This window comes from Rhineura floridana, chromosome 18 (genome assembly GCF_030035675.1).
Source record: "Rhineura floridana isolate rRhiFlo1 chromosome 18, rRhiFlo1.hap2, whole genome shotgun sequence".
Classification (NCBI taxonomy): domain Eukaryota; kingdom Metazoa; phylum Chordata; class Lepidosauria; order Squamata; family Rhineuridae; genus Rhineura; species Rhineura floridana.
In genome coordinates, this window is record NC_084497.1 from 3,709,185 (window position 1) to 3,736,053 (window position 26,869).

General features: G+C 46.4%; 1 protein-coding gene across 2 annotated transcripts in view; it reads right to left on the reverse strand.

The window, feature by feature from the left end:
- Window positions 1-26,869, reverse strand: part of KDM4B (lysine demethylase 4B) — a 168,342-nt gene that overhangs the window by 44,986 nt on the left and 96,487 nt on the right. For both annotated transcript variants that reach the window (XM_061600866.1, XM_061600867.1), the window contains exons 9-10: window positions 7,435-7,631; window positions 739-911 (exon numbers count right to left, since the gene is read on the reverse strand). In XM_061600866.1, coding sequence (XP_061456850.1) covers window positions 739-911; window positions 7,435-7,631 — 370 coding nt within the window. The remainder of the gene's footprint in view (window positions 1-738; window positions 912-7,434; window positions 7,632-26,869) is intronic.

Sequence of the window (26,869 nt, forward strand, 5' to 3'; positions counted from 1 at the left end):
GGCAGAACACTAAGCCAGCTGCTTGATGGTTTGTTCCCGTACTGGGCCAAGGGAGAGGGGAAGCAGAAGCACTGAAGCTGTCTGCAGTAGCAAGCAAACGTTTGGATTTCGGGGAGCAGAGCTGGGAAAGATATTGAGAGCCATTCCGTTTCATATGGTCCCATCGCGGAGGCTCCGTAGATCAGTGGGAGAGCTGCGTCATTGGCACCTTCCTTGTCAGCAGGCCTCTCACTCTCTGAGGAATAATGCACCTGGACTGTAATATCCATTGCCTAGAGCCATAAGAGATGCCCCCCCCCAGCCCCTCATTGCTAACATATCCTTGATCATATTGTTATTTTTGTACGGAACTTAATTTAAGGTTGCTTTGGGAGACAATTTTGGCTGAAAGCAAGGCATAAACATAGTCAAGCCTTGCTCACGAAGACCGCTGGCGTTGCGTTTATGAAGGGCTCCGAAAACGCAAATGTTCTATTTGTTAACCTGCTGAGCCACGGCCCTTTATCCAGCAGCCCACCACATTTCTATGCTGGGTGCACAGGAAGAGCGTACTCTGACCCTCTCTCCACCAGTGGGCTCTCACAATCACCTGCAGGCAGGCAATTCCTCGTTGAATGAGGCTGGCAGGGGAGGGTGAGAATAGAAGGCTGGTCTAGGGGCAAGAAACATTTTTAATGAAAGCAGAGACATTCCCTATACAGGGTTCTATAACATCCAGTATCCACAGAACGGCCTTACCTTCTTTGCTGTCCGATGCTTTGCTTCTCTCCTCTTCGTTCAAACTCGGGATTCTCCTCTGGTCCTCCTTCATCTTCACCTCCTCCAAGGCAGCCTCCACTGCCACATCATCCCCAAGCAACTTTTGATCCTGGGTCTTGTGCCTTCGGGGCTGGCTCCGCTTCCTGTTTGCCCTGGATTCGGGAAAGGGAAAGACATTTTAATGCCTTGCAAAAGGAACGGCCCAGGATGAGGGGCAAAAAGCAACTAACTCACGTTTCGCAAGAAAGTCTGGCTGGGAAGCTGGCAACAACTTCCAGGAAAAGAGAAATCAGGATGGCTTTGGCCAGCAGCAGGTCAGAGCTAACATACAAAGAAAAAGCTGCCGAGGACCTCAGCGGGCACAAAAGATGAGGATTCTAATGCACCCAGAAGAACCCTGTGCAGGTCACCAGCTCAGTCCACCACTCTTAGCAACCTGTGGTGGGTAGATCTGAAGAGGGAGGGGGGTGAGCTTTGTGAATAGGTATGATCACACCCGGTATGGACGAAGACAGAGAACAGGATTCAAACCAACAAGAAAGGGTCATATCAAGAGATGATCTACTGATAGGGAATAAAGGCCCTGATATACATATCAGGAAGACTATTACGGAGATGGACCATTTTTTTCAAAAGGCCACAAATTTGAAGGTATTTTGCTCCAAAAGTATTAACCTGCAGTCCTGGATGCCCAGAGCTCATCATGCGCCCTCCCTGTCTCACCGTCTCCCTGCACCGCAGCTGCTGCCTCACACAGCCAATATCGTCTCATTTTTGTGCAGGAAAACAATGTTACCTTTATTCAATGTGCTTTCTGACAAGCCAGACTCCTACGTATAGAGGCAAATGACAGCCAAGAGACTACACAACTGTGTTAGCAACAAACATCCTTCCAAAGGATGACAGAAAATGTCATTTCAAAAACTTCTCTGTAGCTCAGAAGCAAGATTTGCCAGCACCTGTCTGTAAATACTGTGTGTGTGTTCATGGACAGCCACATCACTGTGAACTGATTGATTCCTGTTGCTTTTAAGTCTATTAAGTGGATCTACGCCTCACGTCTCTTGCATGCCACAGGTTTTAGCAAACCCAGAAGCCTCTTTTTTGCAAAAAGGCAGCCCTCATATGTTGCGGGTCCTTCCCCACCATCTTCCAACCTCCGTCAACGAAGAATAATGCAGCAAAGAGCAACCGAAGACCACTCTAGAGACTCCAAAAGCAACAGTCCAAGCTCCACACCTTTTACAGCCTGCCTGTGGTGAAAGTAGGTGGCATGAATTCTGTCACAGCAGAACATCGCTAACAGGGCTGTTGAATGAATAAACCAAACTGGCTGGAAGGGAGGGGGAAGGGAGAGAGAAATACTTTGCAAACACAGACACTAGCAAAGGAATTACTAATGACTAGACTTGAGCCATATGGTCACCCTCCAAGTGTGGATCTTCACTTCACACCTACGAGACAATCTGTTAGCAGAAACCCACCAGTGGAACCCAAAAGTCTTAGATTTTGTTTTCACTAAGATTCAAAGGAACTTGCAAGGCTTCCTCCGATGGGAAGTGACATCGTCTCCTAATTAGCAGCCAAATGAATGGGGTATCTTTGTTTTTAGCGAACAAGTGATTTTAAGAAAAAATGACTCGCATAAAATTCTGCAGCAAGCTTCACCCCATCTCTACAAGGAAAAAGCAGGAACTGCATAAAGGACGCATCACTTTTGCAACGTTATACTATCCTCCTGCCTTATGATCCAGGTCTGTACACCCATGACATCTAAAACGAATGTGGAGACCAAGGCTGCTTGGGATCTGGCCAGAGCACCTTTGCTGAGAGGGAATTCGAACCAAGACCTGAGGAATTGTCTCTTGCAGCCTCTCTCAGACCTGAAAGTCCAGTCTGTCATGCAAGACTCCGGTGTCAGCCCTCTGGACACGCACAGGAGCTGCATTCTGCCAGCACACTAGGCTACATCAGGACCCTTCCACTCAGGAGGACCAGCTACCCTGCCACATCAGCACCATCAAATGAAAGAAGCCAGACGTATGACTTCCCTTCCAACTTCTGTTCAAACTAAGGTAAAATCTGCTCTGTTTCCAGCTTGGCCTCCACAGCCTGGCCCTCCAGCTGGTCAGAGAGTTCGATATACGGTCCAAATGCACTTGAAGCAGCAACCTTGTGGAAGCAAAGCGGGTCTGGTCAGTCTCTGAGAAAAGAAAACCAACTGAGAGCTCTCTGTGTCTGCTTCCTTGAGTTCCGACACGGGAGAAAGGCAGGAGGTCAATGCAGAGGAGCAGACAGACAGACAGCCTTCTCTGGTTTTCTATCCCAGCTCCCATGTCCTGCCCTCTGCTCTGCTCCACAGTCTCTTTCTCAGCCTAGGTCCCCATCGACCGCACTTGCCGGAACCTTAAAATGGCAAGCACTGAACAGATTGCTCAGGGACAGGAGCCGCTGCTGGATGTCCTCCTGACCTGCAGGGCAGCCCCTTCTAATGCAAGGGTCGGCAAGTGACAGATCTGGGTTCAGATCAGGCCACACTTCATGGCTTGCCAACCCAGCTTCAGAGTGATGGAAGGGACACCGACACATGTGGGCAGGCCACCGGGGTCTAGAGGCAACCTGGGGGGAAGCAGGAAGGCACCAACTGCAGGGGAAAGGAGGAAGGAAAACTCCAGGAGCACAAGTGTGGGTTGGTTTCTCCCCAAGCAGAATGTATTCTGAAGATAGCCTTGACCCATAACACACGTGTGTGTGTACCTGGAGGTTGCCTTACTTCCGGATCCAGCCAAGCGCACCTGATGCCACTCCTTGGATCTCCCTGGAAAACAATACTGCCCAGCAGCGTCCTAAACGAAAATTTAACGGTCTAGGGAGGATACAGGGGTGGAAGGAAAGATGTAGCTAAGGGAGAAGGGCCACAGCACAGTGGCCAGGCACACATTGTGCACGTGGAAGGCCTCACCTTCAGCACCTGGCACATCTAGGTAGGAGTGGGGAAAGACTTCTGCTGAGACAGATGGAGCAATGGTTTGGTTTATATAACTCAGCTTCCTGTGAAGGAGAGCAAGCACCTAGGACAGCCTTTCCCAACTAGTGGGCCACCAGATGTTGTTGAACCACAACTCCCATCAGCCTCAGCCAGCATTGCCAATGGTCAGGAAAGATGGGGATTGTGGTCCAACAGCTGGTGTTGGCCCACTAGTTGGGAAAGGCTGACCTAGGAGGACTTGGGTTTCTCCCTTAAGTGCGTTACCACTAACTAAGATTGTTTTCCTCCTAAAGCAAGATTGATTTGGGATGGGTGGGTGGAAGGAAGTACAGGACACACTCTCACACACCCCTCTGGCTTTGTGTCTCACGGCAGAGCAAGCCATTTATAAGAACCTTCAAATCCAATGAAACTTTGTGGAATGGGATCGCCGGTCTCCACTGACACGCTGCTCAGTTAACCAATTAGCTTTAGCCACAATCAATTAACCATTATGTAAATGGAAACCAGGTGTCAAGCCAACAGCTTCACTCAGTTAGGAAGATTTGGGGGACAAAACAGCAACATACGCGATAAATGAGATTCAAGGGCAGTGTGACAAATGGCTCCTGGAAGAGATGGGAAAGTAATACAACTTCTTAGGTGCCGGGAGATGTTTTTAGGAGCTTTCAGTATCTAATTGTCAGGCAACAGGTCTGCTCAAAATTCCTCTTTTTTGGCAGCCCAGACACGCAGGTGCCTGGGATTTTCCCAGCCCTGATTCCCAGACACGTCATGCTCAGCTGACACTAGGGCTGATGCGCCTTGCCTGAGAAGGAAAAGGGAAGATGAAAGGCAATTTGAAAAACAGGATCCTCAACCAGCCATCCTGAATTCTGCTGGGGAGCAGACATGATAGGATTGCCGATTTAGAGTTAACAAGGTTTTCGGGCAGAAGAGTGGAATCGCAAGCACAGCCAGCCTGCTTGAGCAGAGAGAACGCCTTTTGATTTAATACCATAAAACACTTTTAAGCAAGAAAGGGTTGAGGCTAAGGACTGCAGGGAAGAGGAGCGGAGAAACAAAAGGAAAAAGAAAAAGAATTGGCGATGCTGTTGAGGCCACTGCGGCAATCAATTTATAGCAGAAAGTGATGGAAGCGTGATAAACCATGTGGAGTGCACTTGAGAGCACGAGCTGGTTTGCGTGGCAGGGAGACCACTGGAATGGCGGCCCTCTGCTTGCACAGAGTGCCAGTGCTAGAGGAGTGGCATGCGTATACGGAGAGTAATGGGAGTCTTCACGGAGGCTAGCAAAGCCTCAGGTTTCCCATGCAGTTGGAGAGGTGCAGTGCACCCAAGGGATCCAGGGACCATGGGAATTACAGCCCGTGGCCTCTGACCACCTGGAGCACGTCTTGAGCGATGTCCAAGGTCTTCCTGGCTTAAAAGGAAGATCTCAGTAGAGATTAGGACCTCCTCCATTCTGTCCATAGGCAGGGGGAGCTGGTCCATTAGGGCAAATGGGGGCACCGCCCCACCATGCACCATTTGCCCTTGGCCATCCCCCTCCTTTCTGACAACCGGTCTCGGGGTGCCACTGTCTGTTCGCTTCCCCCTCCTCCTGAGCCTCCAACGTTGCCCTTGTAGACTCAGCAGGAAGGACGAGGGCACAACCAGAATTAGTTCCCGCCTCTCACTAGCTCTGGCTCCACCTCCCATCTGGGCTCCCTGACATCCGCCCCACCAGTCCGAAAGGGCACCAGCGGCCACTGTCCACAGGGATGCCCTGTATGTCTCAGCCAGTCCTGAACTTACAGAATCTGGAGCAATCCTGCAAGTGAGAGAAGAAGCTCCTATACGTGGCTTGGTTTGGCTGTTACAGAAAAGGACTAGAGGGTCTTTCGGCAGCTTTTTTCAGCAGAGACAGTGACATCCACTGGTGGAGAAAATGGAGAACAGAATGGAACGGGAGAAGGGGAAAGGCAGAAAGCCATTCCAAGCTTTTCTCTGTGACGGTTAAGAGCTAGAAACTTGTTTCAAAAAGGAAAATGAAAACTGGGAGGGTAAAGTCAGAGACAGTTAAGTCAATTCAGCGCTCGCGAGAAGCATACCAAAGTGGAGAGCGCGTATGCAGCTCTGGCTGTATCAAGATGTCCTCACTAGGATTCCGAAACTGAATCTTGAGAGGTATAATAAATCGAGCGTGGCAAATAAACTTGACGCTCCACAGCCGTCTAAAACGCACAAGTGAGTGAGCGCAGCTCAAGTCAGACACGTCAACATTAAATGACCTGACAGGGATATTTCAAAATTATGAAACAATTTGGGGAAGCAGATGAGCAACTATCTTCCTACGCTGGAATGGCAGGTTGGGGAGGAACCAAAAACAACTAGGGGTTGCGCTCAATCGTCATAAATCAGGGGCCGGCCTGGAGTACGAGCCAAGCTCGCTCTCTTTCAGAGAAGGGAAATGCACGCAGGCACATACACACGCACAAGTGCGGTCTAATTGAGAGAAAAATCCAATTAGGCAGCCATTTTATTTGAAAGCTCACCGCTAGAGTGTTTAAAAGCTGGCACAGAAGACTGTAAACTCACTGGGCATTTTCCATGACACCACAAAGCTAGCACAGTTGAACGACGTCGGCAGTAGGGAGTGGGAGGGAGGGCTTCAGTGTCCCTCAATACAAAAGCAAATCACATGACATACTCTTGGAGATACTGCGTTTGGGGGTCTGTGTGTAGAAATCACACCTTACTGCTGTGCTATTTACATGCCTCCATTGGACAAAACTGTATTTCCCATTTCTACTCTGACCCACCAGGAACGGTATTGCTTAGTGACATCATGCCAGGACATCCCTTGGTTGGCTTGCCTTCCAAACCGGAAGCGGTCTGTGATGTTCCTATATTAATGTATATATGGTAAGTGTTGGTTGTTTAGAAGATACATGGTAAGTGGAGTGAAAGAGGAGGGGGAGTGAATGGGCAGTAGAATGCTAGATGATTGGCTGAGTGTTTAAAATGGCTGAACGTATAAAAGGAAGAGTGAGAGTGGAATCTGGGGGGAGAAGAGAAAGAGTGGGTTGTTTGGTGGGTTTGAGAGAGTGGTTTACCAGGAGAGAGTGGAGAAGGAGGGGGGTGGAGTTCGGATTAGTATTGAGTAAAACCATATGCTTATGTGCCTTAAGAAGAAATCTTGTTAATCTTGTTAGCTTTGTTATCTTTAATAAATACTTAATTTGGTTTACCAAAGGCCTGATCCTTGGCTGGGGTTTCACAGACCAGAAGGGAGGGAAAGGTAATGACCAAGGCTGAAGGGAAACTGTAACAAATGGTGGCAGCGGTGAAGAGAATAACAATACCAGTATTCAGAGTCTCTGGGAATACTAGTATTAGGACGTGACTGGTGGTTGCCTAGCAGGGGGATCTGTTGAGATCTGTGCTAGAGCGGGGAGAGAAACAATAAAAAAGGACAGTCCGGACTGGTGGAGTCCCTGGTGGTGCCTAGTGACAGGCAGTAGCCACGCGCAGGTAGGAACCTGACAGGGAGAGCCAGGGAAGGGCGTCACACGGTCATCCTCTTTCTCCTCTGACGGTTCAGAGGCGACATCTGGACCCCTGAGCCCCCCCCCCTGCTCAGAGCAGGTTTTGATGCTGCAACCAAACAAGGGAGAAAGGTAGCACAAAAACAAAGCCTCTTACTTGCGGAGCATCTTCGCTTTCACGGCATCCTTCGTCTGATTCCAGGCTTCCAGCTCTGGGCTGGTGAGGGCAGTGGGCTTCATGTGGTCCAAAGCAGTGATGTCTTTCCCTTGCTTCCACAAGTCGTATCGGTCAGGTTGGAGGACCCGCACAAAAACATCCATCGAGATCTTGACCATGTCCTTCCGGCACGTGCACTGGAAAACAAAGCCCAGACACCCAACAGTTTAACGGCGAGAGGACGGGCGGTGGCAGCAACGTTCCGCGGAAATGATATCATAGCCCACAAACTTCACAGTGGCCGTCAGCCACCATCATCTCCAAGTCCCTCGGGTTCTGACTGAGCTGCTGCGTCGACCCAGAATGTGCACAAGCACTACCTGCCAAGGAAGGGCGTTGGCTCTGTGTGGAAAGCAAGTTGCCGGCTGGGAAAAGAGGAGCTGCGTGTAGATTGCAAAAAGGGACGAAAACACAGGGTAGGGAGAAAGAGGAGGAAAGCGATGGATAGAGCGCCTCAGAGGCCGAGGAGGTGAAGGGAGGGAGGCAAAGGACTAAGAATCAAAGACTTAAAGGAAGGATCACAGAATCATAGAGTCGGAAGGGGCCTGTAAGGCCATCCAGCTCAACCCCCTGCTCAATGCAGGAATCCAGCTTAAAGCATCCCTGACAGGTGACTGTCTAGCTGCCTCCAGTGTTGGAGAGCCCACCGCCTCCCTAGGCCATTGGTTCCACGGGTGGAGGCAGCAAAGGCCTTCAGGTAAGTAGGGCTATGGGTGGCAAAGGAAAAGGGACTAAGATGGCAGGCCAGAGGAGGGGGAAACTCACAGTCCCAAAATAGGAGGGGACATGGGCCACTGACGAGAAAGGAGTGCCCAGGCAAGGCAGCTTTGGAGGCGGGGACTGCGGGTCACAGAGGCCAAAGAGGCAAATGGGTGGGAGACACATCTTCACATACAGATCTGAAGCTAACCAACCAATCCGCAGGTGGCAGTCTTGGCTCCTATTCTGATCCTAAATTTGGGATTATTTAAAAATGAAGCAAGTGAAATGGGAAGGCCTTCCCTGCCAGGATCTCTCTGGCCCAGGCTCCTTTGCTGGAGGGTTGTTCCCCCCCCCTTTCTTTTCATTTCAGAGAAAGAGTTCAGGGCACCACCTTCTGCTCTGCAGTGATAAACAAGCACCAAACTGGGGAGCAGTAATAACCCGCCTGTGCCAAGCAGGGACAGAATATTTATGGCCAGGCGATTTCCAGCAAATCCAATTCGCTTAATGAAAAATAGCAGCAGAAAGAAAGAAAGATCTCAGAACATAATTTGGCTAGGGAGGCACAGGCCACAGATGGTGCCCACGTTTCAGGTTCTTTGCTGGGCTGAAGCTCTCCCCAGTGCCTCCATCAATAGTGGCTTAAGGGATTTGTATCGAACAGCTTTCCAATAGTTTTTTACCTTAAGTAATTAAAAAAGGCACCTGTGTGTTCCCTGGGAAGGGGAGAGAGAGGAGCGAGGCATTCACTTGGCGGTGCCGGTCTACTGTGGGAACTGCGTTCCCCACCCCTCCACAGAAAAGCTAAGTTGCATCAAAGGAGACACGTGTGCACCTCCACCCCATGCAAGCAACCGCCCTGCCTAATTCATATGGATCACAGTGGGAACTGTCAGCAAAGGAGTGCAGCAGTTGCCGCCCTGCGCTGCAGCCTGCAAATGAGTCCTCAGAAGTTACTAGCCAGCAAACATGGTTACCAGCTTGTCAGGCCACACACATCAATAGCCAACAACTTGGGGGGGGGGGAGAGAGATGGCGGAGGATAGGGACAGAGAGGAAAGAGAATACTTCTAATTTGTAAAAGCTTCCCTGCCTGGTCACCTGGAGGAGATTCTTAGTCACCACAGGCAACCAATGGTTATTTCCAGGCATGCATGAAGAAGCGGCTAAGGACCCTTTGCCTGTGCCTTTACAAAGGCAGGAGTAAGCCAGGGACTGGAGCCACTGTTACGGACCCTTCTAAATGCTGGTTGGCACACAACATTTAAAAGGGGCCGCATGTGGAACTGAGCAAGGGGCGGAAGGGCGTTAATCACAGGCAGAGGCACCTTAAGCTGCTTCCTCCCCAGAGGCTCTGCTCCTTGTGATGCCCTTCATCCCCTCAGTTCAAGGCACAGAGGAAGTTCTTTTAAGGGATGGCAGCGGGAGTGGCACAGCCCATGCTCTGCATGCCAAAGACCCCAGGTCAGGGCAAGCTGCACCAGGCTGGATGGACAAACAGTCTGGCTAGGTCTACGGCAGCCCCCACCGGCAGAGCAGTTCTGTCCTCTCCTCCTTCGCCTTGTCTCTACAGCCCTCTGCGTCCAAGAGGGGAAATCTGAAACCCATCTGGATGCGAGTGGACCTTGTATGCAGCCAGACAATGCTGCTATTCGGGGGGGGGGGGTTAGCTGCTGGCACCTTAAAAACATTTACTGCCCCCAAATAGCTTACTTGGGAGGGGTTCTCTTCCTATCAAGCCCCTAGGAAATCTTGGTGGGTTATAAATTTGCAGAAGGGTAGGGGGGAAACACAACACGTCGCATCCCTGAGAACTTACAGATATGCTCTTGTGGTTTCACTGACATGATCTTGTTTGAGGGAAGGGGGGGAAAGGAAGGGGGTATGTAACTCCTGGATACACAATGTCCATATCATGTCCCAAAGGAAGGGGCCCTCCATGAGTACTTAATCCCAGTGTAGATTTTGTTGCTATTGCTATTGCCACGGACAAACTCCGTGAAGGCTCCAGCATAAAGGGGGGGCAGAACGAGGAGTCCTCAGAGAGGGCCCTCCAGATCTGATTTACCATCTCGCGGCCGCAAAGTCACTCTCCCTGTTTCTCCCTCCCATCGTCTCTCTGCAACGCCTCAACTCAACAGCAAGCGCATTTTCTTCTCCCTCGCCCACCTCTTTACATGCACAAATCTACCGTGATGTATGTTTATATTTCAATTTTAATATTATTTTATTGCTTTCACACTGGCAAGCATGAATAATTTACACCCGGCCTGGGGCCTCAGGGGCCTCTTTCCACCCAGGCAGCAGTGTTTTCTCAGTCACTGTGCCGCATCGCTCCCACAAAGGCCTCTTGCCAAAAAGACGCACCACCCCACCTCCCTGCCCTGCATCCCTCCAGCACAGCTGTGCAATCCTTTCTGGGGCTGCAAATCAGAGCACTGCTGACAGATATAAAGGGGCTGGGAGACTTCTTTTTCCTTCACTGCATCAGGCACTTTTTAGCAGGATCCTAAGCCAAGCGAAACAGTACCTCTCTGCTCTCTCTTCGGAGCTGTTAGCACCTTTATCTGGACCTCATTAACAAAAGCTGACCCCTGACCCTGATGGTCTGAATACCAGTTGCTCTCTCACTACAAAAATCAACATTTCCCCTCCTCCCCTCCCCAGCAACAAAAATAAATATCACCGCAGTTGCGTTTAATCTCTGCTGCAACGCTTTACCAAAAACAGTTACAGTTCTTCTGGGATGTACCAGGTTTAGAATGCTGTTGGGGAAATCACAGGATTAAATGAATCACAGGATTCGATTCTTCCCAGGTTAGAAACAAACCACCAAACGTTCACCAAGCAGAGCAGGCTGGAATCACCAGCCTCTGAACTGCTTTCCGCTGTAGTGTGTGCGTGTTGAAATCCATGAAACTCCCAAGTTCAGAATAAGCAGCGATGGGTTGTTCAGACATCAATTCAGAGATAAATGTGAGTCATGGTATTACGTTCAATGAGACATTATTTACTGGGATGGAGCGGAACATAAATCTAATTAATAAGAATGGCCAAGCTTCTCTGTTTCTAGTCACTATGACTCCTGCTCTGTCTCATTATGTAACAACATTGAGAACTTCAACAGCATTACACAGGAACAGTATCCAAATTTATTTTCACTTTATATGCATTGCAGGGATGTTTATTTCCTGCGCTTTTTCTCTTAAAATATGGATTTCTTGCATTTCTCACTGACCATCTTGAGGTTCACATATCATCTTCCTTTTATTTGTTGCAATGTTGACGGTCTCTATTTCAAATCTTTCTTTTGTTCTCTTCTAACTGGCAAAAAGAGACGCTTCAGCAACTTTGGCTGCAGCTCTCTCTCCAAGTACAAATATGTTAGCGTTATAAGTGCAACAGAATCATTTATACTTTTTGATGTCATAAATGCATTAAGCAGTCCAATTTTATGAGCATACATAATGTTTGCTTTTGATTTCACGCTTTTCTGCCTCATTTTGTATTTCAAATTGTTTGGATATACTTATTTATTCTATGTCACCCAGAGTGCTTTATGGCATGGGGCAGCATAATACATACATGAACAATGAAGTTCATGTTTGTGTGGGAATATATGAGATGTTTTCATATCAAACGTATCATGTTATTCTCCACCTCCACCCCCAAAATCCCACTTCCCATCTTAGTTTCAAGGGTTCAGGATAGAGGTTTAACACTTGTGGAACTGGGAGTACAACCCAAAGCAGTTGTTGTGGGAAAGAACAGGCTAATATGTAAATGGCACTTGTGGAGTTGTCTTTTTGAGTGGTAGAGGCACTCTCCTTTGGATCTGCACCCGCTCAAGAGCCAACTTCAGAATATTCTAGGCCAGGAAAGGCGGACCTGTGGCCCTCCAATTGTTGTTGGGGTGCAATTCCCATCATCCCTGGCCATGCTGCCTGGGGCTGATGGCAACTGGAGTCCGGCAACAGCTGAGAGGCCACAGGTTCTCCATCCTTGGTCTAGTGCTTTAAGTCGGGGCACTGGTGTTCACCTCCTCTTTCCATCAGGCATGTGAAGTGCCCGTGTGTCCCAAGCCAGGGTGAGCACCTTCCCCCTGATGGTGACATCACTACCAGGAAAACAGATAGGCACCAGCGGCAGGAAAGGAGGATGGATTTTGTGGGTGCATCAATGACTACTCAAAGAACATTGCCATATCTTGATATCCTCTGGGCGATCCCACCTCTGGGAGACTGGCAGGTGTACATCTTACAACTGTGACTGCAGCAAGATGACAAGAAGAATGATGGACAATGTATCTCCACCATTATTCTCTCCTTTAGGGGGCTTCTAAGGGACACCAAAGTGCCCAGAACGTGATTCAAAAATGACCGGTTTTAACATGCAACTTGACCAGCCTTTGTTCACTGCAACCAACTAATGCTGCTTCTCTTCTGGGATTTCCTCTGTTTTTAGCCCTCAGTGGCCAGCCTACTCCTACCTCATCCTCTTACCAATCAATTTCCAATGCATTTTCCCTTCTGGGTCTCTAATTGCAGCAATCAACACATTAGCCTTTCAAACTCTGTGATCCAGCACCCATGTTGACCATTGCCCTTCCTCTGGAAAGGAAGGCACTTGGTGTCAAAAAAGTTTTTTAATTGTGCCATTCATTTTTGAGAGAGAAATGAGAACAAACTGGACACAGAGAATGTCTGAAAGATTCCCTCAAACCCCAACAGAACCCTAGATCCCACACAGAATTCCAAGCAATTACTTAAAACTATTAAGGGACCAATCTAGAAGAAATGAGTGCCTCAGTTTACCTGAATTATAATATCCTGCACTGGTGGCTCCCTCTATCCCATCAGACAGGTAGAGACTCTCCATCTTGTGGAGAAAAAAGTACCCTCTTGGAACTACCCAGTCAACAGAGTGATGACCAATGAGTTTTTTATTTAAAAGACAAGCCTAATAAGCCAAAGAAAATGCTGTAGCCTAAGGTTATGCTTACACAACATACTCACATATCACACATTTTTCACTTCCAAGTGGGAATTCTCATCAGGATTGGACTCTGAAGACCCCGATTCAAGCCCAAATGCATAGCCCCCTAAGCCGAGCCCCAAAGCATCATCCCCATGATGTGGTCATTCCAAGCATTCCAGGGTTCTGAAGTCATTAATTATTATAGTCGTTGTCTCATCACAAACTTACTCCTCCGTTTATGGACTCATTCCCATTACATGTAAGCTTAATGTTGCTGAGAACCTTTTGTGTCAACCTAAAATCTGCTGAGCCCTCGAAACTACGACACTTTCCACTTCTGATTCTTTAAAATAGTCACACAAGATGCCCGACTAAAACCACAAGACCTTGCCACCTTTTGTTCTGGGTTTTGTGCCTACCTTCATGTACAGAGTGTCTCCACTCTTTGCTACTCTTTTCCGTCCTGCCCTCTCACAAGCAACTTTCCCTGCCCCTTTTGCAAAGCCACCGTTCGACCACCACACAGGCTAGCTCTAATTCCCTTAGCACGCATCTTTGCATCTTCCCCTTTTTCTTCTTTTTTCATCCAAACAACTGTGAATATAATGGCTGGTTTAAACGATTCTGCAATGCAGCATTTAGCAAGCCGCTTTAAACGATCAACCACCACGCTATTGAAAAGGTGTAAATAAATGACCCACCTGAACAGCCCTACGCTACCTCCACACCTTTGTGGTTCTAAACCTGCTTCCTCTCTACAGCTGGGGCAACTGCCCATCTCCATCAATCAAGCCACCACGTAACGTAGGAACCAGGACCTCTTGGCTTCTATCGGAAGAGCTAAAACTAGAAGCTCCTTGTGACATTGTAGAACACGCAGCACAGCCCATTCATGAGAGCTTCTCTTAGATGACAGGGCAGTCACTCTGCCAGATGCTTTTCTGGCTCTGTGCTAGATACAGTTAAACTATGGAATCGGTTCCCACAGGGGGCAGGGATGGCCACCAACTTGGATGGCTTTAAGAGGATTAGACAGGATCATGGAGGAGAAGGCTATCAAGGGTTACTAGCTAAGATGGCTATGTTCTGCCTGCACCGTCTGAGGCAAGATGCTTCTGAACACCTGTTGATGGAAACCACAGGAGGGGAGAATACTCTTGCGCTCAGGTCCTGCTTGTGGGCTTCCCATAACAGGCATCGGGTTGGCCACTGTGAGAAAAGGAAACTGGACTAAATGGGCCATTGGTCTGATCCAGCAGGCTCTCCTTATGTTCTTATGTTAACTACACCTGGGCTATCTCTCTCCCAACCAGCTAACACCCCTCCTGTGAGCAACTCCTTCCCCAACTCTGATATCCGCTACCGGCCTTCTGTCCTTCCCCCTTTGACGCTCCAACAGACCCAAGTGCAGAGCAGAAACTGATATTCTGCAAGCAGCTGCCTCTCACTTTTCCATTGGCCCACACGCCTGCCAGTGCTAGGTGGCCTGTGTGGTAGATTTCCCATTCTCTGCATGGAAAATTCCTTGGGAAATGTTACCAAACTTCTCCAGTTGCACAGTGCTAATCAACAGACTTGAGGTTTCCCTTCTGGATGCATACTCAGCAAATAGCATATCCAATTAGATAAAGGAGTCAGAAGCAAAGCACTTCTTTGGGTCATACCAGAAAGCCCCCAACACTATATCCTGGACATTACAACCCCAACACAACTCAAGCTGCAAGTGTATGATATACTACCTCTGCCCACCCCCTGCCCTCTCCCCAATTCTTCTCCCTCCACTGAAATTTGACCTGGTTCTTCACCTCCAGAAGGGTCTTCAAAATGACAAGGCCACCAAGAACACCCTCCATAACTGAAGTGGCTGCATGCTTGTCACATCAAAAAGTGACAGATGAGCACGCACAGAAAAAGCACAGCTACAGTGGTGAGGGACTCTGGGATCTGATCAAACGTCTTTGCATCTTCTCACCATTTCCCACTCTCAGCCGGTGCCCAGGCTGCCATGCTGAGGAGCCAAGGAACAGTGTGGCTGTCACCAAGCATCCCAGGAGAGTGGCAGATCAAAGAGGAAGAATATTCATAAGCCAGCTGGAGAGTTGAGAGGAAAGTGATGGTAGGAGAAAAAAAGGAAGCGTTCCAAGGTTGCTTCCAGTTACGGGGCATCAAAGACCCAACGCATCAAGCTAATTGGCTTCTGGAAAACTACACGAATGATAACCCCCTGGCAGCAGGCTCTGGACAGCCTCTTGGATTCACTGCCACAGGATGTTATGATGGCTACTAGCCTCTGTGGTTTCAAGGGTGTATTTCTGTGCTGCTCTCTCTTTTCGCAAGTTGCCTTCTAGGTCCTCGGTCGAGAGGCACAGGAAGAAACACAACCAATGAATAATTCAGAGACAGATTAAGCAGCTATCAGCCATGATAGCTAAGAGTAGAACCTCCACGTTTAACAAGGCAAGTTATCTGCCACGGCTGGATGCAACAAGAGACATCGATCGGTCACCACTCTGCTCGTGAGCTTCCCTGGAACCTCTCGCCAGCCACTATCACAGAAAGAGTGTTGGGCTCCTTGGATCTTTGCTCTGCTCTACCCCATCAATACAGGTGAAGTTTTATCTTCAGTGGGAGGCTACAGTACCTACTGAGAGCAGCCTGGGGAATGAAAATGCACTTTACTCGGTCATTTCCTACTTATTTACATAATTTATACCACATCTTCAATATAAATGCATATTCCCAAGGCTGTTCACCAAGTACTAAAAAACAAAGATGATGATGATGATATCCCATTTAGATACACAATAACACAAACTACTTTATGTTGAAAATGCTTACGCTCACTCGAGTGAAATGTTTTCTCCTGGCACGTAAATGATAGCAATGAGGTCTCAAGGCAGACCTCCTTGAGGGGGAAGGGGCATTCCAAACGGAAGAAGCCATCACAGAAAAGTCTCTCTCTCTGTCACACTCCAAAAAATGTTAAGACTTAATTTCCCATCATCCTTGACCATTATTCATGATGCCAGAGGCTGATGGGAGTTGGAAGTCCAGCAACATCTGGTGGGCCACAGGTTTCCCATCCCTGGTGTAGAGCTTGGAAGATCATGATTAGCACTTTGAATTGAGCTCAGAAACTCACTGGGAGCCAGTGGAGTTCTTTCAGCAAGGTATGGGCTCTTCACTCACTGCCCGTGAGCAAACTAGTCACAACATTTTGGACTAGCTACAGTTTCTGAACTATCTTCAAAGACAGCCCCACATAAACCATGTTTCAGTACTCCAACCCAGAGTTACCAGGGCATGGATGGTGGTGGCTAGCCTCTCTCTAACTGGGAAGGGCGCCATCAGCAAGAAGTCTTTCATCAGGACATAGAGCAGGATCTCAACCCTTTCAAAAAAGGCTATCTGGCTGAGAGACAGAGACAGTGTAGTAAGTGAAAAGAGAGTTGCCTTGGGCCTGGGAAAGCCAAGGAGAAATCCCAGCACATTGCCATGGACTCCTCCTGAGTGGCCTAAAACTACAAAGCAGGCCAACCCAACGGAGAGACTTTCTCCTGCCTTGTGGTATCAGCTGCTAGTGCCTCAGTGCCTACTGCCAAGCTTCCTCAGAAGGACTGTAAAGCCATGGCTGGCAGCTGCTGACACCTTAATGCATTGTGGGGAGAGGAAAAATAAGTAAGGGGTGGGAAAGAATTTGGTTTAGGGATAGGCATGGTGTGGTCTGAGGGCTCTAAAATGTTAGGGTAAATGTGGCTGATGGGCGGTGAAAATAAAATACATTTTTTCTTGAAGAGGCGTATATAAACCTTCCTCCCAAAAGCCATCCCTTCACCCCCAACCTTTCCAAAATCAGCTAAGGCCCACATTAATTCAGTCTACCAGCGACCAAAGCAGCTCCTTCCCCCTCATCTGCCTCTCAAGAACAGACAGAAGAAAGGCAACCAGCTCCCATCAAGGTTTTATCGTGTCCCCCGGACATGTTAAATTATCTTTTATGCCTGCTAATAATCCTCCATGTAATTAGTGAAATGGCTCATTTTTATTAAAAAATAAGTAATAAAATAGCATAAAAAATGTAAAGCAAAGCCCAGTTCTGTATCTCTTGTACAGAAGGTGGATCCTCTTTTCAACAATAAACCATTAAGCCAAAAGCTGAACTCTATCTGCTCAGCGGTGCGTGGAATGTTAACATAAACCCTCATTTATTGCGGTGGAGAAACAGCAGATTAGATTAAAGATAAGTTTCAAAGGCTGCTATGACGACTCCTCTTACTGTGGGGTACGTGGAAGGATGAAGTCTTTTTCTTTAAAAAATGTGGTAAATAAAGCTCCGACTACATGGGAAGCTGATCGTCTTTTGTGCCCTATGTGTCACTCCCTGTGCTGGATTTAGGACGGGTGTTGCACTATTCAGGCCTTACAAAAGCAAACTGCATTGGAGGTGCAGGCAAGGAAGTTCTAAGTTCCCAGATGTGGGAAGGCTTGTAAATGTACAAAATACCTGCAAGATACTGCCACTCAATGCAGCAAGAGTAGGGGTGGAGAAGGCAGAGTGCATGTCTTTTTATAACACCGGGATAGGGCTTGTGTGGCAAACGCATCCCACATGGATGAACTGGAACAGGTTCAGAGGAGGGCAACAAGGATGATCAGGGGACTAGAAACCAAGCGCTATGAGGAGAGACTGAAAGAACTGGGCCTGTTTAGCCTGGAGAAGACTGAGGGGAGATAGGATAGGACTCTTCAAGTACATGAAAGGTTGTTACATAGAGGAGGGCCGGGATCTCTTCTCAATCATCCCAGAGTGCAGGACATGGAATAATGGGCTCAAGTTGCAGGAAGCCAGATTTCGACTGGACATCAGGAAAAACTTCCTGTTAGAGCCATACGACAATGGAACCAATGACCTAGAAAGGTAGTGGGCTCTCCAACACTGGAGGCCTTCAAGAGGCAGCTGGACAGCCATCTGTTGGGAATGCTTTGATTTGGATTCCTGTATTGAGCAGGGGGTTGGACTTGATGGCCTTATAGGCCCCTTCCAACTCTACTATTCTATGATTCTATATGCTTTGAGTTGGATTCCTGTATTGAGCAGGGGGTTGGACTTGATGGCCTTATAGGCCCCTTCCAACTCTACTATTCTATGATTCTATATGCTTTGAGTTGGATTCCTGTATTGAGCAGGGGGTTGGACTTGATGGCCTTATAGACCCCTTCCATCTCTACTATTCTATGATTCTATGATGCTTTCCACAACTGGCTCCCCACATGGATGGCAGGAATATAGATTGGCTTCAGAGAAGAAGTGGAAGGTGACCCCTAGTCCAGCCCACAGCCAAGTCTTTATTCAAAGAGCCTCCATTCTAAAGGATAGACAGTGTTCTGGACCACCAGACAAGTAGGGAGAAGCAGGCATAACACAGCAATTTCCCACTTGGTAAAGGGTCATCCGCACTCAGGAAATGTAACGAGAACTGTAAAGGTGTAAGCTAGTATCAGTCATGTAGAATTCTCCCTGCTCATTTGGTCCTTGTTCAGTAAAGTTGTGGCCTGTTTTAACCTGCACATGTGCTTTGGTTTGTTAGTGTACCCTACAGCACCATGCCCACAACGTATGCTTGCGTGTGCACCGTGTCCCAGGGGCCAGTTTGTGGGGCAACGCAGCTGCCTCCGTGATGAGTCTTCCCTGGGATCTTGCACAGTCCCGCAAGAGGGGTGGAGCAGGACACAGCAATTTCCCGGTTGGCTAGTGGTCAACTGCACTCAAGAAACATGATGAGATGAAACCACACAACCAGCAAAGAAGCCACAGAAGTAGTCCAATGGCTAGGATCGTAGGCATCCTCGACTATCTATATCCCTCTTCTGTAGGCAATCTCACTCACTCTTCCTCCCGCACATGCGCACTCAAATGATGTATGTATGTTCTCAGACCATATATTTCAAGGGTAACAGAAAATGACAAGTAAGAGACAGTGTGGATCACAGGTTCTTGAATGGTTAAATTATGATCCTTTCTCTCTCTATGGAAAAATGAAAATATGATACGCACGTTTGCCAGCAGGTAGCCAATGGGCTTGTGTGGAAGAAGATGAGGCCTGACCACCCTATTTCTGATGTAATTACCATCCCTGCAGCATGTCTTGACAACAGACTGGCTCATTAGGAAATCCACTGGAAGCAACAGAGTGCTTCATAAACAAAGCGATTAGGCAGAACTTTCAGTGGGCTCCCTCAGTCAATGGCTGGAGGGCACCCCCCCCAAAGAGACTTCTTCATTTGCTCCTGCAGTGCTGAGCATTGGTATTTAAAGGGGGAAAGCACAAATGGGTAAAAGGAAAGGAGGTGTGGACTGAAAATGCCTCCCTTGCAAAGCTTAGCGTTCTTCTCTGAACCCTTGTCTCTGGCTCTACCAAAACTTGCTTTTATGCTTGTGCTAGAAGGAGCGGCAAGGAGAAATTCAACCCTCCTATGGGAGTTGGCATTCACAGCAGAATTTTACTAAATCCAAGTCAATGACAGAGTGCAACACAAGTAAATGCTGCCTCATGTTGTCAAAGGCAAGCAGGAATTCTTTTCCTGATGACCATTTGGCTCAAGTGAAAGTAAGGAACAGTGGTGTCACTAGGGGGGTGCGGACCGCACCGGGTGACACCATCAGAGGGGGTGACACCAGCAGTGCGCTGGAGCCGGCTCGTACAGACTTGTGAGAGCTGATTGTTAAAGTTTTGAGAATTTTGCGAGCCATTTGTTAACAGAGGGAGCAGGGGAAGTCTTCTGCTCCTCTGATTGGTGGACAAAAGACATGCGCCAGAAGCATGGGCTTCTGGGCAGAGCTTAGAAACGTTACTTGTTTGAACTGCAACTCCCATCAGCCCAATCCAGTGGCCATGCTGGCTGGGGCTGATGGGAGTTGTAGTTAGGGTTGCCATATTGCCCGGTTAGCCAGGTTTTACCCGGATTCTTTGCATGCCACTTGGCGCCTGTTTAGCCAGTTAGGTGGCCTGGATTCTCAGCTTTAATTTAAAAAAAGAATTAAGTTTCTAGATGGTCCGGTTCTCGAGATATACATAAAAACGTCAGCCACCCCCCAACTGTTAAATCTTTTTTTTAAACAAATCTGTCCTGTATAGCACTTTGTAGCTCAGTCTAACCCCGCCCATTCAGGATTGCAGCCAATCAGTGTGAAGCCAGTTTGGTTGACCTGGGCAGTGTCCAGAAAACCTCACTTCAATGCCAGAAAATGGTGGTTCCCCCCCCCCGTTTATCTGAAAATCTCATAAATTGGGTAAGTATATACATTTCAGTTTTTTCCCCGCTTGTATGCAGGAGTCAGATCCTGGGTAGTGTTTTCAAAACCTTCCCAATACTTGCTTTTGTGGGGGTAAAAGCATGCCAATCTCATATTATTATTATTATCTTTATTTATTTATACCCCACCATTTTTCCAAAACTGGAACCATATGCCCAGGGTAAATCCCACTGAATTCAATAGGACTTACTTTTGAGTAGACATGGTTATGAATGTGCTGTAAATTAATGGGACTTTTGAGTGAATGTAAAAAAGAATTGTGTTTGTGTTCTAACTGTTTCTGTCCCCCTCCAGTCTCTTTCTGTCCCTCTCCAGTCCTATTTTAAAGCAAGTAGGCAGGGCTTACTTAGGTATTAGAGTTTTTATTCTGTAGGAAACAAATACTGATTTTTTAAAAACTAATACTGATTTTTCTGCAATGACCAACTGGTTTGACAATAAACTATTATATGGGCTGTATGTATATACATCTGCAGTGTGTGTATGGAGTCTTTCCAACAATCCTGTGAGGTAGGGTTGGGAAACCAAGGCAACTCACAATAAGAAATAAATCCCTTTAAAATCCAAAAACCATAAAGCAAGAATAAACAGTTGGAAAACAGCCTAAAGAGGCATGATTCTGAATTTTGGGTTGGGTGAATGAAGTTTATTTATTTATTATTTGATTTATATGCCGCCCTTCCTCCCAGTAGGAGCCCAGGGTGGCAAACAAAAGCACTAAAAGCACTTTAAAACTTCATAAAAAACAGGGTTTAAAACATATTAAAACACCTTTGAAAATATTTTTAAAAGCTTTAAAAAAACATTTTTTTAAAAAAAGAAAAGGCTTAAAAACATATTAAAAAGCAATTCCAACACAGACTCAGACTGGGATAAGGTCTCAACTTAAAAGAACAAGTTGAAAGAACAAGTTCCTTATCACTTGAGGCTGTAGTTCTCTGCACACTTCCCAGTTTGAGTAAGCCCCATTGAATACATTGGGACTTGCTTCTGAGTAAACAAACATCGGATTGCACTATAAATATATTTACAGATTGTGTAATTCATAAACATATTTGAGAGTCATGTTTATATAAATATTTCTTCATACTGTGTCCCAATAAGTATTTGATTTCACACTATGGTTGTAGATGATTTTTCCCTCTACATTTTAAGTGTGCCCTTCTTCCTGGGGGTGGTCATGGTTCTCCATTGTTTTCATCCTGAGGGGAGGATAGGCTGAGAGATGGTGAGTAGCACATTTAAAGTCTCTTCACCTCCCCCCCTTTTTAATTTGTATTTATTTTATATTTCTCCAATATCTTCCCCTGGCTGTTTTTATGTATTTTAAATATTTTTAGATTAAATTATAGGAAATCATAATTGTGAACCTCCCTAAAAGCAATTTACCTGTCCTTATGTTTTGGCAAAGTGATGGTGTGAAGGCATGGTGGTAGAACAAGAGACCATGTTTGAGGCATGTTATAAGGTGTTTGAAGACTTTGTCACACATTACTTTTTGAGACCTGTAGATTCACGTTGGAAAGAACACATGCACGTATTGAATGGTGGCTTGGGTGCTGTTTTTTCAGTCTACGCTGCATGCGTAGGGAAGGTGATACATCATCTGGCAGCTAGCTTCATAACGTGAGAATGAAAAACATTTGGATCACCATTCACTTGTTTACTTTTCTCACTATTGAGACCACTTCATATATTACTTTTTCATACACAGAAATTTAATCTTTGTATAGGAAAAAGTATTTTGTAAAATATGGAGGACAGTGGCTGCGCAGTCAGTATAACCACTGTACAAGATCTACTCAGCCACTATAATTACCTTTTTGTTTTGAATGCCCTTTTGTCTGGGTCTTGGTTCAGGTGTGTATCCAACTTTGATGTGCTTATGGAAGGGGTGTGCAACTAATACCCCCACAAGTGTGGAGGCTTGGACAAACATTGTGTTATGGAAAACCAAAGTCTGTGTGAAAGTACATATTTGGGAATGCCATCAGTGTAATCCTAAACACACTTAATAAATAATATCGAACTTGCACGTCACAAAATATATTACGGTCATGTCCATAAGCACCAGGAGGGTAGACGCCCAGGGGGTCTTAGTCCCTCTGCTTTTTTGGGAGCAGGGTCCCTAACAAAAAAGGGTGTATGTGGCTGCAACTATCATGAAGGGTCTCTGCACTTCTGAATTTTCTACTAAACAACTGATAAATACCTATGTAACTTTGTGTCTGGAGACTTATTAAGAATCACTTTCCATAATTGTAAGAAGGTATGTCCGCACGCATGCATTCCAGGCACCTAAATGAGGGGTGAGAGCAGCATGGGGACATAAGCAGATGTCTTATACCAGGGGTTCCCAAACTTTTCTTCTACACAGACCACTTGAAAATTGCTGAGGGTCTGAAAGTATCTGAAAATTTACTATGGGCATATGCAAGATAATTAACTCCCATTAGTGATAAGGGCAAGAATTTATAATTATTATTTTAATTAAAACAAGAGGCTTATCAGTACTTTGAAGAGGTTGTTGTTGTTATGTGCCTCCAAGTAGACTATGACTTATGGCGACCCTATGAATCAACGACCTCCAAGAGCATCTGTCATGAACCACCCTGTTCAGATCTTGTAAGTTCAGGTCTGTGGCTTCCTTGATGGAATCAATCCATCTCTTGTTTGGTCTTCCTCTCCTTCTACTCCCTTCTGTTTTTCCAAGCATTACTGTCTTTTCTAGTGAATCCTGTCTTCTCATTATGTGTCCAAAGTATGACAACCTCAGTTTCACCACTTTAGCTTCTAGTGACAGTTCTGGTTTAATTTGTTCTAACACCCAATTATTGGTCTTTTTTGCAGTCCATGGTATGCACAAAGCACTCCTCGAAGACCACATTTCAAAGGAGTTGATTTTTCTCTTATCAGCTTTTTTAACTGTCCAACTTTCACATCCATACATAGAGACTGGGAATACCATGGTCTGAATGATCCTGACTTTAGTGTTCAGTGATACATTTTTACATTTGAGGACCTTTTCTAGTTCTTTCACAGTTGCCCTCCCCAGTCCTAGCCTTCTTCTGATTTCTTGACTATTGTCTCCATTTTAGTTAATGGCTGTGCCAAGGTATTGATCATCCTTGACAAGTTCAGTGTCCCCATTGTCAACTGTAAAGTTGCATAAATCTTCTGTTGTCATTACTTTAGTCTTCTTGACGTTCAGCTGTAGTCCTGCTTTTGTGCTTTCCTCTTGAACTTTCATCAGCATTCGTTTCAGATCATTACTGGTTTCTGGTAGTAGTATGGTATCATCTACGTATCTTAAATTACTGATATTTCTCCCTCAATTTTCACACCTCCTCATCTTGGTCCAATCCTGCTTTCTGTATGACATGTTCTGCATATAGATTAAATAAATAGGGTGATAAAATACACCCGTCTTACTCCCTTTCCGATGGGGAACCAATTGGTTTCTCCATATTCTGTCCTCACACTAGCCTCTTGTCCAGAGTATAGGTTGTGCATCAGAACAGTCAGATACTGTGGTACCCGCATTTCTTTTAAAACCATTCCATAGTTTTTCATGATCTACACAATCAAAGACTGCTGTAATCTGTAAAGCACAGGGTGATTTTCTTCTGAAATACCTTGGTCCATTCCATTCTCCAGCGTATGCTTGCAATATGATCTCTGGTGCCTCTTCCCTTTCTAAATCCAGCTTGGATTTATTTTTCCAGAGAGCCGGTTGTTAAATATTTACCAGCACACCACTGGGTGACACCCAGAGCCTCTCCTAGGCACCAGGAAGCAGGGCAGTTGCCCCGGGCCCCGCGCTTGGCGATATAGAGAAGCTGGGCTACGGTGGGGGGTTTTCTCTATCTTCAGCCCTGCAGCGGCCATCTCGCCAGCCACTTCCCTCTTGGGGAATCTCCCGCTCTTCGGCTGCAGAGCGGTTTTTCCCCCCATCCTGCCTGGCCTGCCCGCTCATCAGTTGTGAATTTTAGGCGGGAGGTTTGAATCCCCTGCCTGCTCTTGGGCTGCATGCCTGTGGCGTACCAAGGGGGGGAGGGTCAGGGTGCAGTCAATCAGGGGGTGCAAGATGGGGTAGGGTTAACAGGTGTCCCATTTTTGGCTGGTCCCCTCTGGGTCTCCAGCTAACTTACCTTAATCTCCGGACTCTCGGCTTCAATTTAAAAAAAACACTAAGTTTCTAGGTCATCTGGTTCCCAAGATATACATCAAAACATCAGGGCCCCCCCGCGACTGTTTAATCTGTTTTTAAACCGATCTGTATAGCAGCTTTTAGCCAGAGCTCGGAAAAGTTACTTTTTTAAACTACAGCTCCCATCAGCCCCACCAGCATGGCCACTGGATTGGGCTGATGGGAGTTACAGTTCAAAAAAATAACTTTTCCAAGCTCTGGCCTCTAATCCTGCCCTTTCACGACTGTAGCCAATAAGGGGAGTCAGGCTTGTGATTTGTTGACCCAGGCAGTGCTTAGGCTTCATCACAACGTCAAAATGGGTTAAAGTTTTTTTTTTCTCTTCTGTGTGGCACGCAGTCAGACCCTGGGCTGTTGGAGAGGGCAGTGCTTTGAAAACCTTTCCAATATGAAAGCTTTAATCCAATACTTGCTTTTCTGGGAGTAAAGGAATGCTGATCCCATGTACATGGAGTAAACCCCATTGAATTCATTAGGACTTACTTTTGAGTAGACGTGGTTAGGATTGTGCTGTAAATTAATGGGACTTCTGAGTAAACATAACAAAGAATTGTGTTTGTGTTGTAAATCTTTCCCTCCCTCTCCAATCCTATTTTTAAAACAATTAGGCAGTATGTATAAATGTAAATACATTTAGGCTGTGCGTATGATATTGTAATTTAAAGGTGTAATTTTAATTTTGCTAGCTGTTTATGTCACTACTATTGCCATTACATTCAGTGATATACGGGAATTACGATTTACGAGTAACATTAGTACAAAAAACATTACTAAGGATTCTGTATGGTCTGGTACGGGAGGAGGTCCATGGGGGTGACACCGCACCGGGTGACACCAACCCTAGTGACGCCACTGGTAAGGAACCCAACTGTGTTGATTCTCAGTTTAGGGCTGGACCAGAGTGTGCTTTCAGGAAGCTGTGATGATCCCTTATGACAAGGCCGATGGCCAGAGTAGGAAGGTTGCTGGCAAAGCTCCCTTGAATACATGGGTCACTGTTCCTACGAGAAAAACTTGAGATAAACACAATGAGGGGCCCTGTATCTGAGGGTGAGAGTCTTCCTGGCTGACAACTCTTTTGATAGCAGCTCCTGAGGGACCCCTAGACTTTGGTCATTCCTTAATCTAATTAAAAACAAGAAAAAGCAGCGAATTTGTGTCTTGAAAGCTGTCCTGTCCAGCCTGGGGGGAAAACGTTTTTAAAAAGCAAACGAATTGGGCTAAGGAAATATTAAGCTGCAGGCTAGAGAAATTTGGCTTTTGTCGGTCTTCAATTTGCTTCATGCTTTTAAGGGAGAATGCCTTTTGCAGCAGCTCCAAAGAAGGATCAGTCTTCATCTGGAGAAAGGGAAGATTCATAGCTCTGGTTCCTAAAGATTTTTGAACAGTATCATCATGTATTAGTAGGGGTAGGTTTCACCTGCATTTATTACTGGCTTCCTTGTAGAGCTTCTTATTTCATACACAGCCCTGCTAAAAACCCAAGGAATCTTACATTCCCTTTTCCATTTATTTTATTTGAAGTCGTGAGAGCTGGTATCGTCTCACTATTTGACCCACTGGTAGCTTTGATTGTCTTGCGACTGGCCATGCTCAGTGTTCAGGGTTACTTCTGCCCCCCGTCTAATTAAACTGGAATGCAGAAGACATCATTGAAAAGTGCCCCAAATATTAAAACATAGGAGATAGGATGGAAGAGAATAATAAAGTGTGGATCCTCCTTACCCTGGGCACCCCAAGGCTGAAGCCAGTGGTTTTGTCCATAGATAGCATCATACCTCGTGGCAAGCCCTCTCATGAAAATTTATTTCTCAGGTTTTCCCTGACTGATCACAGAACAAGACATCATTTTTAATTAACATGTAATTAAGCTATAGTAGATTCAAATAAAATTCTGGGTGCTTTAAGTTATTCCCCATCGGAAAGGGTGTGAGACAGGGATGTATTTTATCACCCTATTTATTTAATCTATATGCAGAACATATCATATGGAAAGCAGGATTGGACCAAGAAGAAGGAGGTGTGAAAATTGGAGGGAGAAATATCAATAATTTAAGATATGCAGACGATACCATACTACTACCAGAAATCAGTAATGATCTGAAACGAATGCTGATGAAAGTTAAAGAGGAAAGCGCAAAAGCAGGACTACAGCTGAACGTCAAGAAGAC